The 14,370-nt window shown below is 39.1% G+C and overlaps 1 protein-coding gene across 3 annotated transcripts; it reads right to left on the bottom strand.

The window, feature by feature from the left end:
• Positions 1 to 2,639: 2,639 nt before the first annotated feature.
• On the bottom strand, positions 2,640 to 14,021 carry LOC113645520. Of its 3 annotated transcripts, none has more exons than XM_047822865.1 (9): positions 13,997 to 14,021; positions 11,758 to 11,931; positions 10,855 to 11,012; positions 9,534 to 9,732; positions 9,007 to 9,103; positions 7,592 to 7,763; positions 7,335 to 7,487; positions 4,479 to 4,630; positions 2,640 to 2,905 (listed from the first exon to the last, which is right to left on the bottom strand). In XM_047822865.1, exons 2-9 carry the CDS (start codon positions 11,868 to 11,870, stop codon positions 2,840 to 2,842), a joined length of 1,110 nt encoding a protein of 369 aa, XP_047678821.1. In that variant the 5' UTR covers positions 11,871 to 11,931; positions 13,997 to 14,021; the 3' UTR covers positions 2,640 to 2,839. The 3 variants fall into 3 exon arrangements, with proteins under 3 accessions (XP_047678821.1, XP_027006963.2, XP_047678820.1); XM_027151162.2 differs by lacking the exon at positions 13,997 to 14,021 and adding an exon at positions 13,462 to 13,977; XM_047822864.1 differs by lacking the exon at positions 13,997 to 14,021 and adding an exon at positions 12,878 to 13,083.
• Between the last annotated feature and the right edge of the window lie 349 nt (positions 14,022 to 14,370).

Raw genomic sequence — 14,370 nt, 5'->3', positions numbered from 1 at the left:
TATTATTAGATATTACTATTATTATTATACTAGTTATGTTCATAATTAGAAAAAAAAAGCAGTCCTATTTATTTGATACTTTATTTAACGTCTCCTCCCTTTTGTCCTTTTTAATAAACAGGCAAATTTCTCTGAAACTGCCAGACACTGTCATTTTTATCGTAAACACATGAATGATTACAACAGTCCAGGTTTAATTTCAAGGTCAAATAAGCACAAGGAGCTTTCCAAAATGACAGTGGGAAAGTTAGGAAAATGGATCCAAAAAGAAATTCGCTGTGATTTCCCGAGTGAAGAGTGCATGTAGTGTGAGATGGGGAATATGACTAGAAGTGAAAATAAGATTCTGGATGGAAATAGTGTAGATAAGACATTAAAGACCACATCAACCCACAGTTTAGCTTAAATATGTCTATTAAGCATCAGGAAACTTCCACAAACTAAACTGTGAAGGTCACAACCTTCCTCGTACAGTATTTGTTTAGTCATTGGGTCACAAAAAGCCCCCAAAGATTTATCTGAAATGTTAGTGTTATGCCAGCTACGTCACAGGGCAGCTGAATTCTCCATTCTGATCTTTATTAATTTCTCTGTAACAGCAGCACTTAGTGTGGTTTCAATGAAAAAGACAAAACACTAGTTTATAATAATGATTTTCATAGTAAAAGCATTCATGGGAAATTAAGTAATCTAGGATTATTTAATCTAAAAATAGTTATTATTATTATTATTATTATTATTTAAAGAGAGAGAGGAACTAACTCATCTCTGGAACATTCCACATCGTTGACAATTTATTTATTAATACATTTTGATACAGTTGCAGTCTGCTGTTGGCAAGTGGCTGTGATATAAGAGGAATAAAACATGTTTCGATGTGCATCTACGTGAAAAGTAGTAAAAGGCTAGTAAAAGTACGACAGCACCGTACAGGATTAGTTTATTAAAACCGTATTAAAACAACAAGCCGTAATTCTTAGCCTCAAACAATAAAATAGCTTGACGAAAGTTTTTCATTAAGAAGGTTTGATTGAGAAATAAAAAAAAAACCAAGTCTAAATTTTAAAACGTATCAATAGTGAAAATCCTCACTATGAGAGATCAGAGGATGATAAGAGCCAGACCAAGCAACCTCACTGCTATTTCCTGTAATTGTTTATATTGAGTTTGATTCATACACCCGAAAATGTAGCTCATATTCCCAGCATGTAGTGCATCAACTTCACAGAATGCCATGGGAGTCGTATATGACTGCAAGGCCTTGAGGTCATGAGGATCAGAATGGGGGAAGAGAGAGTGAGAGAGAGAGGGATAGTGAGTGAGAGAGAGATAGAGAGAGAGAGAGAGAGAGAGAGAGAGAGAGAGTGTGAGGGATCGTGAAAGTGAGAGAGAGAGAGTGAGAGAGAGACAGACAGTGTAAGAGAGAGAAAGAGAGAGACATTGTGTGTGTGTGTGTGAGACAGAGAGACAAAGACAGACAGACATAGTGAGGGATAGTGTGAGAGAGAGAGAGAAAGCGAGAGAGTGAGAGTGAGGGATTGTGAGACAGTGATAGAGAGAGTGTGTGTGTGTGTGTTTGAGAGAGAGAGAGAGAGAGAGAGAGAGAGAGAGAGAGAGAGAGAGACAGTGAGGGATAGTGAGAGAGAGAGAGAGAGGGGTAGTGAGAGAGAGAGAAAGAGACAGTGTAAGAGAGAGAAAGAGAGAGACTGTGTGTGTGTGTGTGTGTGTGTGTGTGTGTGTGTGTGTGTGTGTGTGTGTGAGAGAGAGAGAGAGAGACTAAAGCTTCATCCTGAAACAAATAAACTCTGTTCATATTGAAATGTTTGTGGGCTATTTACTGGATAATTTCCTGTGAGCCGTGAGCAGTAGTTTGGTGTTCAGACATCACAACGGAACGCTGCGTTTGCTCCGAAAAACAATCAACATCAGAACTTCATTTCTAATTCACTGTTTTTTAAAATCCAATTCTTGACAATCAATCAATCAATAAATAAATAAATAAATAAATAAATAAATGATAGTACATTGTGACAATATTGGTGCAAATTTGGACTCATATTCCCAGGATGCAATGCAGCTCTATGATATAGGATTCGGAAGCTGATCCGTTTTAGCGCAAGTACGAGGAGAGGCGAGCTCCATAAAGCATAATGCAAGGATTAAAGCGCCGCTGCATCGTGTCGCTCTGCATTGTGGATCTAAAATGTTCTACTAAATAAAATATTCAAAGTCTCATACAGAGACTCCACTGAAACATGTACGTCCGCTCACGGTGTAGCTATAAGCAGTAGCTGGAATATATGAAGCCAATAAAAAAAAACAATCAGTGCATCTGTGAAAGCCTTCACTGGTTTATAAGGCTGACCTGAAAGGAAGGAGTGGGAATAAATCTCACCATCCTTTGCCGAATCGGTGCATTATGACTCAGATAGATCTCCAGTGTGATGTTTGTTACTGCGGTTCGGTCGCCTTTTAATTTCCGAAGAACGGAAAGGAGAAGAAAGAAAAAAAAAAGCAATGAAATCATTTCTCCAGAAGGTGGTAGCCTTGCTGAGGGAGTTTCATTAGGGTTCAAAAGGGCTCCGTGGAATCATCAAAACACACAGCGATGGATTTATTAAGCACATTCACAACAGACCTGATTATTAAAACCGTATTTATTAAAAGAATCCAGACGCAGTCCATTAAAATGTGAAACGTAATCAGAACTTCTAACAGACATCCAGAGCTCATAGTCAGTCTTAACGCTCCCTCACCACACACACACACAAGCACATGTTTGTTCACACTCACACTCACACACACACACACACTCTCTCTCAGACACACTTCTGAAGACTCAGTCTCTTTCACCTTTTGGCTCCAGGGCACATAACGATGTCCTGCTCCTCAGGCTGTACCTCGGCTGTGGAGGAGAAATGAATCCAGATTAGCACACAAACGGTTTGAAAACAACAACTACCGAAAGAAACGAGGACAAACGAGCTCAAGTAAGATAACATCTTTCAGACTTGTGCTTAATCTCCAGACCATGACCTGTGTGAATAGGCGGGATCTGAAGGAACGGAATTCAAAAGAGCCGCCCGGCGAATTCCTGACATGCCACGGATTTAGGAAGGAATGTTTAAAGAGCGCCAGCAGACGGAGGTGAAGGTGTGTTGCACGAAGGACAGGATTTTATCCTTATTTAACCACATCCATCTCTGGATTACATCAAGTCTGATTGATCGGAGCGTAAGATTTAGAACAGATGATGCTCTTTATGGTGTTCGGGATTCTTCTGTTCGTACCTTCTGAAGTGCTTTTTAGAGGGACTGTGGTCATCGGATGTGGCTCGGAGAGACGGACTCGTTTACATAGATCGTATTTTGTATCCAAGTCCTCGAGATGTGGTTTACAGATTTAAATCCATTTTAACAAACAAACAAACAAACAAACACACATTTATAAATGAACTTCTTTGTATTCCTAGATACCGTTTATCCTCTGCGGGTTGCAGACCCTTTTCTATCATTGCTCCAACACTATGGAACTCCCTACCCATTGCACTCAGAACCATCACCACTTTGTCTGTATTTAAATCAAGGCTTAAGACCCACCTTTTCAACCTTCACTATCAGTAAATGCATATGTATCAGGAGTCCTTCATTTTTCTGAAATGTGGTGTATGTATCGTGTACTATGTAGAGTCCTATCTCTTGTACTGTATGTTTTTGTGTACAGTCCTGTCTTCTGTTATCATCTCATGCAGCTGCATGTGATCCTTCGTCATGGGCAAATGTCCGACCAATATGTACATGTATGTTACACGATATTCCATTTGACTATATTGTACCTTGTAAAGCGTCCTTGAGCTTGGGAAAAGCGCTATAGAAATAAAACTTATTATTATTCTTTTTTAAATTATTATTATTATTATTATTAATAACATTATAAATAAATAAACAAACAAACAAACAAATAAAGCCTCCACGTTGATGTGGAAAGCCTGGATATTATCCAGATCCTCAAACAAGCAGGTGTCAAAGTCTGTCTTTTGTTTAAACATAATGTTTGGAGGTACACAAACAAGGTAAAAAACAATGTTTTTTGTTCAAAATGGAATTGTGGCCAAGTTACTGGTAAAATGCTGTAAAATTGGAGTGAATTTTTTTTTTTTTTAGAACAAAAGCATGTTAATGGGAAAGCCAGTGATTTCTAGAAATATCTCTAGTGTGTCCATAAAGTCTCCATACCTTAAAAAAATAAAGGTGATTTTGAAGCAAAAGGTCATCTCACTTATTTACACGAGTTCTTTATTATTATTATTATTATTATTATTATTTTTATTTTTTTTAGCAAACCTTTCAACGTATCCGACGTGTAATTGCATGACTTTTTCCCGTGACCATCTGAGCAAAGAATATTACAAGATAAACTAAGAGCTTAGTGCTTTTAAATAAGGAGCAGGAGGAAGTTGCACGAGACGTCATTCGTACCTGGTCGTGGCCTTCTTTCACTAGCACGCTGTAGACGACTGCCGCTGAAGAGTTACGCCTACGGGAGCCTGAGGAACGACGCTGACGTATTTTTGAGATCTCCGAAGAGCTCGAAACCTGCAGCGGTGGAACGAAGCTCTCGTGTTGTCCACCTAATGAGCACAAAGACAAGCTCTCAGATTAAACATAATTAATAGCAGCTCATATTTTCATTAATATAGATTTCTGATGTACTGTATAATACACGTCTTTAACGTCGCTAGCAGAAAAACGTCGTCAAGATGATACAAGAGCATGAGGTCTGGAGATCTGTGTACGGAGAGAAGGTGGGAAGAACCGTCAGGTGTCGTGAGGACTTCCACATGTGGGATTACTGAATGGTTAATTAGATGTGTTTTGTTCGTTCTTTCAGCAACGTAGTGGGTGAGAGACAGAGTCAGTGGAGTTGGCACGACACGACATGGCACGGCACGGCGAGCGCACATTCACACCACACACACATTCACACACAGAGCACAACACACACAAACATGCAGCACTCACACAGAGCACATCACAACAACACACACACACAGTGCACAAACACATAGCTTTTTCATTCATGCGCAGGACATATTACATATATCACACATATACACACACTCGCACACACGCACATACATAAACACGCACACACACACACGCACATCCATTTTTTTTGTTTCCAAATACAGTTTGTTCAAGTTGTTTAAACCCAGATAAGCCGTAACATTCATGACTGTGGAGTGTTTCAATTCTTTACTCATGCCATGTGTTTCAGTTCCATACTCATGCTCACACCGCAAACACAGAGATTGTGTAAAAACCTCATACAACTGTCGCTCCTTTGTGTAGTCAACTTAGGACTCGTGAGGCTACGAAAGAAATAGAAAAATAAACTAATATAGCGTTCAGCGTCAGTTCAGGCAGGCCACATAGTCAAGCTCGGCTATCAGCTGATGTCAATTTTCTAACCCCGCCCATCAGCTGATCTGATTCCTAAGCACGCTATTGGTCCATTTCAAACAGGGCGCCCTATTTAAATGCTTTTTTCAGTCTGTCTGCTTGGCTGTTTCCTCTGCATTGCTGCAACCCACCTCCTCCCCTAGCTCCTCCTTGGAACTGTGTTTAACTTAATCAGTGTCATTCTGTTGTCACTGATGCAGGCTCTGTTCTAAATGGGGGGGGGGGGGGGGGGATTTGTCTGGCTGCTTTCAGCCTGTCTGGAAGCTGCTGATGTTCCCTGACTAGCTTTCATGGAGCTCATGAAAAGGAAGGGGAATTCAGAACAGAGCCATACCGCCAAATGTAAATTTCATAAGCTTGCAAATAAAAAATTTAAATATTTCAAAGAATTGTCTTTATTTTGACTCAAGTGGTCCTGACTGAAATAATAATAACCTTGAGTCTGATCTAAAACGAGTCAGAACTCTGTCATCTTTCAGTGAGACATGCTGTTGATAATCTCACACCGACTTTTTGGGGTTGATAAGATAAACACCTTCAGAATTTAGACATTTTTTAGATGAACAAAACACTCAAAACATCCGTGTGAAAAAAATAAGTCTTTTCTACGAATATATCACCCCAAGTATTGTAAAGAAAAACAGAAAAACTAATAAAACACGACAAGTTCTTAAAGTACTGAGTAGGGCTGGGTGATAAAATGATAACGATATGTATCGCGATAGACACGTGATCGATATCAATAAAAAAGGTGTTCGATAAAACGTTTGATATTTTATATTCTTTTTTTTTTTTTTAGAAAAAAAAAGGAAATGTAATTTCTATTACCGTTCTTTTAAGTCCTTGATTTGACATTTTATTCTTTGTCGGAAGAAAACAGAGGTTGCGAAGCAAGTTTGGTTGCCTTAACAAACACACTCACACTCTGGTAACCTAGCAACGTAGGGAGCTAACAGCCAATCATGTAACAGTATCATGTTCGGTTGCGCCGTATCGTTGTCTCTTGCTGGTCTGCTGGATTTCTCATCAGTAGCCGGCGAATATTAATGGAAATTGTAAATAAAAGAGGATGTATCTCAGTCTACCTCAGTTTTATTTATGTTTAAAAAACACTGCACATATTTTAAAACACTTTATTCACCAGAAGGTGAGCAGCTAGTGAACTTCCTCGCACTAAACTTGCACTAAATGCTCAGGTTTCTCTACATTTATATTTAACACTTTGCACTATTTTATTACACTTTATTAAGCATTTCTGACATTTCCTTTCATTTTGCACCTTAAAAGGTTAAGAGATAATAGTTAAGTGTTCATTGTGACTTTAGACTCATGTTTACACTGTAATTATTTGAGTTTTCCTGCTTGTTGACATTTCTGTCTTAATAACTGAGGGGATTCTGATCAGAGGAAGGTGAAGTTTAAAATAAAAATGTTTAAATGTAATAGATTTTTCTCCTGGTCCTTATTTTAAATGGGTCATAAAAAAATCGATAATTATCTATATCGACCGATATGAAACACTGATATCGTGATACGGTTTGCAGCCATATCGCCCAGCCCTAGTCCTGAGTGTCTACTTTCATATGAGCTTCGCATTAACACCGCTGCGGAGTGAGACGTGACAAAGACGTTCGATAATGAACATGAACACGGAGGAGGAAGCTCCGTATTTTTGTATTAACATTTGTAAAAAAAGTTCAAATAGAATGAAATAAATAGAGTTAAATTTGCCTCGGAAGGGTTTTTATCTGTAAAAATTTAATTATCCACCTAGTTCGTTAATTTAGCAACACAAAATGAATGTTTTGGGTTTTTTTCCCTTTTCCTTAATATAAATATTATTAAATAATTAGAAATTATACATATTCCTACTCCTGTGAAGGGAAGGAAATGGCGGCACGGTGGTCTCTACGGCGCCAGAAGGATGTAGAATAACCAAACTGCTCTCCTCTTCTTGATTCCACTTTTCAGCCCATTGTGTCTGTCTGGGTTTGGTCCAGTCGTTTAAAGAGCCCGAAAGGCGTTCTGGGGAGCGAAGAGCGAGAAGAAACACCTCAGACTCACGTACACGTTAACAAGCGACTTACACACACTTACAGCCAAACTGAAGCAGGAGGTGAATCACTTACCTGCTTTCCTCAGGGTTTTCTGAAGGTTAGTATGTGTCTCTTTCAGCTCCCTCAAAATCTCCAGACTTTCCTTGTTCGCGTTGCGGAACCGGGTCGCAAAGTACATCAGAACGAGGCAGGCGATCGTCACCATGGCTTTCCTGAGAAGCCCGACCAAATAGGCGATCCGTTCCTATAGGACAGCAGCAACATGCGTCAGGAGCAGTGTTGTGCTAGTTACTGAGAAATAGTAACTAGTTATCGTTACTAATTACTTTAATCAACAAAGTAACTCAATTACTTTGTTGATTACTCACACCATATAGAACGTGTTACTGTTAAAAGTAAGTTTTTAGTTACTTTTTTAAAGAACGTTCTTTAATGTTCCCATTAATGGACAGGACCTTCGAACCAGAAAGACACAGCTTACATTTGACGATTTTTGTCTTTATGCTCAACTAAAGTGAAATAATGCGCATTTTCCACTTTGAGAAACTCGTCTTGTTCTCGCTTTGACTCACCGTAAAACATGAAAAAATGAAAACACTGCCCACAGTGCGGCGTCTTCGTGTTTACAGGTTGGCATCCACCGATCCTACAATGCGTCGCTGCTGTGAACAGGTTAGACTGTAGGCTACACTTCAGCCTAAATGTATTAATGTAAAAAAGTAACGGACAAACGCATCGTACGGTAACGTTAACGGAGTTACTTTATTTAAAAAGTAATGCGTTAGAGTATTAGTTACTGTCAAAAGTAACACTGGTCAGGAGTGTCAAGATTTATTTAAAATAATAATAATAATAATAATAATTTTTCTGAACTATTTGTTATTGCCTGTTCATATCCTGATCATAATTAAAGAAAAGAAAACAACAACAACAACAAAAAACACTTTTTTTTACACCAAAAAAAAGTATTATCTATTAACACGCTCGCTCTAAGACCTCGTCTTCTCTTCTGTAAACAAACGTACACAGTAAGACACATTGAAAATCTTTTACATTTAGATAATTTAATTCAATATATGTAATATGTGCTGTGCAAGAATGAAAAAAAGCTGTGGAAAAGATCGACAGGTGAGATTCTGCAATCGTTTGAGCGTAATAGCGAAGACGGGGAAGAAGAAAAAAGTGCAGGGATGACTGTTTACCGTCGCTCTGACACAAGTGACGACACTTCTCGTTTTGATGAAGACTTTCCACGGCATTAAAAGTAACTTGCGCCATTCGAGAAAATTGGGAAATTTGCCGTGGTATAAAAGGAATAAAACGCTTCGGGGCAACAACGTCAGAGTAACGTCACTGTGTGTTGATTTATTTTTATTATAACAAGCCTCATCTTGTTTTATTCCTTACATACTGAAACGTTTTTGTGCACCTTCTCTCACACGCTCTAGGTGAATAACTGATTGTTGCCAAATATGACAAAAACCCACCATTTGCTGATATCCAGGATTATCGCTTTCCGTAACCGTCCTACAAATCAAGCGTTCCAGGTAGACATTCAGAGCCACCAGCCCGAACAGACAAAACCTACAAGACAAGACAAGACATTTCCCAACATAAAACATACTGAGCTTAAATGTCTTTATGATGCATTCCAACATCAGCATTATCCAACAAACAGGTATGGGCAACTCGAAGCCAACGCACTGGAAGCATCTTCTCGGGTAATTATAAAGCTCTGGATGAGCTTAATCAAGTAGCGCTACATGGTGAATACAAGAACACTCCCATGTGAGGGTCAGCTTCACCTTGATGCTCTGTGGGAAGTGATTGCATTAAAGTCTGCTGTTACTGAAGCACTGAAACCATTTATTATCAGGATCATAATGAAAGAGCAGGATGACATTTGTGCCCCTTTCAGATGAGTGCGGAAGCCTTGCAAATTAAGCTTGTTTTAGTCAGACGAATGGTGCTAGATGGAAAACCTGGCTGTAAATACACAACGGTGTTCACTCGCCTCGCTCCCGAGGTGCGACGTGTGGAGGTGAGCAGGAAGGACGCGCAAAACCCCAGCGCGTTGTACATCAGAGAGCTAAGGGTGTGCGACTCAGACATGATGAAGCTCTGAAGGAAAGCCACGCGGTTAAAGATCTCGGCGAACGCCACCTGCTGCTCCTGGACAGAATGCCTCATCTCAGCAAACACATCCCTCAGACCTGCAACCGAAACATAAAGAAAGGATATATATATATAAAACGTGAGGTAAAAGTCACCATCGTGGTTAATTATAATCCGATTACGACACGGCCACGACGCTTTCTTGTTCGTCAGTTCGTCAACATTTATCATTATTCACTTATTTTATAACGAGGAGTCGGTTTTAACCATTTTATAAGCAGTCATTAAAGCAGCTATAAGCATCGCTAACACCGGAGACTAATTTCACGAACACCTTTAAACTTCGCTATAAATCAACGACGCCCTGGTTACATAGCCTTGGATTATGTAAACCGTTTCCACGTACGTTTCTGTGAACGAGGTGTTACTACAGAAACCATGACGTATCACAACAAGCCCGTTAATATAACATAGATCTGTAATTCGCCTGACAGCCGCGACGTCTCTCAAAGCCGCTGGTCTTAAAAAAAAAATAATAATAATAATAATAATAATAAATTCTACATGGTCAGAAAACACCTAATTTTATAAAATAAATAAATAAATAAAAGGCAGAAAATCTACGGTCATGAATTGTCCCTAAGAACAGTATTCGGAAACATACACATAAAGATAGATAAAGTTAAAAAAAACATTTCAAGACAAATGGAATTACGTTAAAGGATGCACAAGGAAGGGTATTTCATACTTCATAAAAAGGAAGTTCATACACAAATGTATGGGGGGGGACATACTCAGGAGTGTGTGGTACACATTTATTGTGCTTGTAGTGTGTGAGAGTTAGTTAGTTAGTTGCTATAATTTACTGCCATGTCATCTACTGAGGCTATCTTCATGGCAAGAACGGTTAATAAGAACTAAAATAACCTACAATCACAGAGAAATAAATATAGACAACTATAGACAACTTAAATTAAATTCTTTACATTAATTATATGACAGAAACTCAAACTTTTTCTGATGAAACCTTGTAAAATAGCTCTTTAAATGAATTGGCCTCATAAAATAACCTTCTGTGGTCATTATGCTCAGGACAGTCCAACAGAATGTGTTTGACAGTACGAGCTAGTGTGTGAGAGAGGATCACAATAAGTGTGTGGTACATATTTATTGTGCGTGTAGTGCGTGAGAGAGGATCCCAATCTCCTCAGCACTGTTACCCTTTGTGGAGTGCTGCAGTGTGGTTTTCAGCTCTTCTCCGTTGCGCAGGATGGTTTCCTGAGATTTAAGTGCTGCACTCTGGGCCTCTACTAGATCCTCTGCCATCCTCTGGGTGGACGTGAGCTGCTCGGCTACGCCAGCCGAGCTCTCAGTCAGCCTGAGATGTACAGATAATACGTTTTACATAAATAACCTGCAGAAAACCTACGACAAAATCATTATCAAGTATCGTTATGTAAACAATACCGGTTTGCCATACTTCATATTCTTGGCACAAACAGTAAACTAAACAGTCAGTCAGAATTATTAGTTTAAAAAAAAAAATAATAAAGAAATCATATAAATGAAAGAAAGATTTTTTATTATTTTTTTTATTAGATTACATTTTTAAGGGTCGAGCTCTCACGTTTAAGTTCATTCATATAAGTTAATATCGAGGGTGCCAAGACTTCTAACAAATAAACACATAATTATTGTCATGGTGAATATAAAAGAGGATAATGTAGAAGAAAAAAAAAAAGAGATGACCGTTTAACTCAGTCGCTTTGTATTGGAGACTTTCCACGGCATTAAACGCAACTATGAACGTTTAAAAATGAACTTGCGTCATACGTGAATTACAAAATTGTAACAGTTGGGAAATTTGCTGTGGTATAAAAGGAATAAAACGCTTCAGAGCAACAACATCAGAGTAATGCCACTTTGTGTTGAGTATTTTTCCTATAACAAGTTCCATCTTGTTTGATTCCTAATATACTGAAACTAATAATTGTGGAGTTTCCCCAGTAGTGTTACAAAAGCGTTCGTGAGATCGTCTGCCTCTGCACTACATAAAACCCTGATGTGTTCATAAGGCTGTAATTAATATAAAAGGTTCTGCAGTGTTCAGACAGTCGGAGCACCTGTGAATGGTGTTTTCTGCCCGATGCTGCCATTGCTCGCTCTGGAGGTAGTGGCAAATGCTGTGGGCGTGAGTGAAGAACTCGGTGTAGGTGTTAAACGCGACAGGATCCATGTCACGTGTACACTTTCTAACATCGCTGCCCTCGGGACATTCCGGAAAACTCCGTCCAGACCTGTAACGAACCCAGCTGGTGGTTTAATGAGCGCTACACATAGTGAAGAAGATTTATAGAGGGTAGTAATAAAAATAATAATAACAAGTTGGGAACTGGCCAAAAAGTGTATACACTAGACAGTGAAAATTGCATACTGCAAATCTTTTCTCCTCCTAAAACAATTACACGTTCCGACACAGAGCGTTAAAACAAACTGTAATCGGTCAAAACGTGACGCTTCCCAATTTAAAACGCTTCTCAATCCGTCTGCAGCCTGTGAACCTTTTAACAGGAAAAAAAACTGAAATATAAAAATTAGGCTCATTGTTAATAATTATAAAAAACTCTATCATGAATTTAGAGACTTTGATGATGGTTGGTTGTGATTTTGATTACTTTAATAAAATAATATAAATTAAATAAATAAATAAATAACAGACCCTCTGGATTTGTGTTAAAGAATCCTGGAGGTCCGTCGTTAAGAACCACCGGCATTATAAAATTCATGCAGGCTTATAGAGAGTCATTTTTAGCTCACAGCAATCCGAACAATCAAATTATTACTGTCTAGAGCAAAATTAGCAACAATAATTCAGGAATATTTTGCACCACTGAGAAGCCAAGAGGAGACTCGTTGATGGCTGAGCACAATCGCATCCATTCGAATGAAGGATTTGTCCTTTCCAGTGGTGAGACGCTTGAAACAATTCATTGATGGAATCATCATTAAATACATTTTTTGATAGCTGTTAAAAACTCTGAGAACATTTACAGAGAAAGAGCTCGCAGTCTTACAGCTTTATAACCCCATATAATGAATGACGACCATTTCATGGTTTCACCTTCCCAAAAGTTTCACCTTGTATAGCTCATGTTTCTCTAACTTTTTTTTTCCTACTACTTCACTTAACCTTGTGGTTACTCTCCGTTTTTCTTTTTTTTTCGCAATACTTTGGCAACCCACATTTAAAAATACAGTGAACTATTGAACTTCTTTGCTGTTGAAGGTCTACATTACTGCAAAAGCGAGTACTGGAGATAAAGACACAGTTGAGGTTTTCCTTCCTCCCCAGAAAAACGACAGGTCTGGATACTTAGGATAGAGCTCAATGGTTAGCACATAACTCTGGGTTCAACTAAACTAAGCTTGCAGTGTGTCAGTCTGATCCAATTTAATAAAAGACAACAAGCAGTGAATCCAGCTTTATGTGTGGCAACAGACCCTTACAAAACACTGGGGAGGTCTAATGCACGGCTCTGTGTGTGTGTGTGTGTGTGTGTGTGTGTGTGTGTGTGTGTGTGTGTGTGTGTATCTGTGAGTGTGTATGTTTGAGTGAGTAGTGTGTAACGTGTGTATGAGTGTGTGTGGGAGTCTGTAATGTGTGTGTGTGTGTGTGTGGGAGTCTGTAATGTGTGTGTGTGGGAGTGTGTATCTGTGAGTGTGTATGTGTGAGGATCTGTGAGTGAGAGAGAGAGAGAGAGAGAGAGAGAGAGAGAGAGAGTATATCTGTGTGTGATGTGTGTGTATATGTGTGTGATCACTCTGACCTTCTCAGGTGACAGTGAGTAAACCCCAGGGCCAACATGCTCTGCGTGTCCTCATTGAAATCCCGACAGTTTGCGTGGACTTTCCCCAGAGCCAGAGACCAGCACGTGCCGTAGCGCGCGTGTCCCGCAAACTCCCGCAGCTTCTGCAGCTCCACGCGGCCTTTCTCTGCTAGCGCTTTATCCGCATCGGTCACGCAGTAAACACTAAACACGACGTAAAGTATCGGAATCACAAACATCCTCCTTAAAACCTCAACTCAAAACCGAGTGTTGTATCAGAAATACGACAAAAATCGACACAAACAAAACGCCTCAGCACGCGCACAATGCTAACACACAGGCACTTCCGGTCGAGATGTAAACAGTTTGTCTCTTGCCTGATAAACAACGAAATAAACTTTACTTTTCGAACGATTTCGTGTTGGGACGAACTTTTAACGTGGAGAAATCTATCGGAATGAGATCAGACACATGAGTTTCTTTAAAATCACAGGAAAAAAACACGCCTTCATGTTAAGGCCTTAAACAAACCCACCAGACCAGTTCCTTCAGTGCTGCTCACTTTATTATTAAAGCCTACACATAAAAGCACTTATATGTCTCATAAAATACTTTAGAGGGTTAAAAGAACACAGCCTGGTCTTGAAAGGGTGTTTATTATCTATACTTTCTACAAACATGCCCAGTTTTTCAGGTGAACTCAACTGGATTTCACTTGCTTATGTCACTGATTTGTTTACATGTTGATTTAATGCTATATCTTCTCACTAAAATGTGCTACATATAGAATTATTATTTTTTTATTAAGTCAGGATATAATAGATTTCCCCTGTAATGTGACTTGGGGGCATCAGCCATCAGGGTTTGTCGACAATAATGAAATGGAGTTTAAATGATCCTGTGGCCTGA

This window comes from Tachysurus fulvidraco, chromosome 14 (assembly GCF_022655615.1).
Source record: "Tachysurus fulvidraco isolate hzauxx_2018 chromosome 14, HZAU_PFXX_2.0, whole genome shotgun sequence".
NCBI classification, from domain to species: Eukaryota; Metazoa; Chordata; class Actinopteri; order Siluriformes; family Bagridae; genus Tachysurus; species Tachysurus fulvidraco.
The sequence above is the reverse complement of the archived record's forward strand: the minus strand, read 5'-3'. Positions and strand labels throughout refer to the sequence as shown.

Coding starts and splice junctions, on each gene's coding strand:
- LOC113645520 (XM_027151162.2), bottom strand. CDS start 13,700: ATGTTTGTGATTCCGATACTTTACGTCGTGTTTAGTGTTTACTGCGTG. Junction 9,104..9,533: donor CGTCGCACCTCGGGAGCGAG/GCGAGTGAACAC, acceptor CTTGTCTTGTAG/GTTTTGTCTGTTCGGGCTGG. Junction 4,631..7,334: donor ATTTCCTTCCCTTCACAGGA/GTAGGAATATGT, acceptor TGTGCTCATTAG/GTGGACAACACGAGAGCTTC.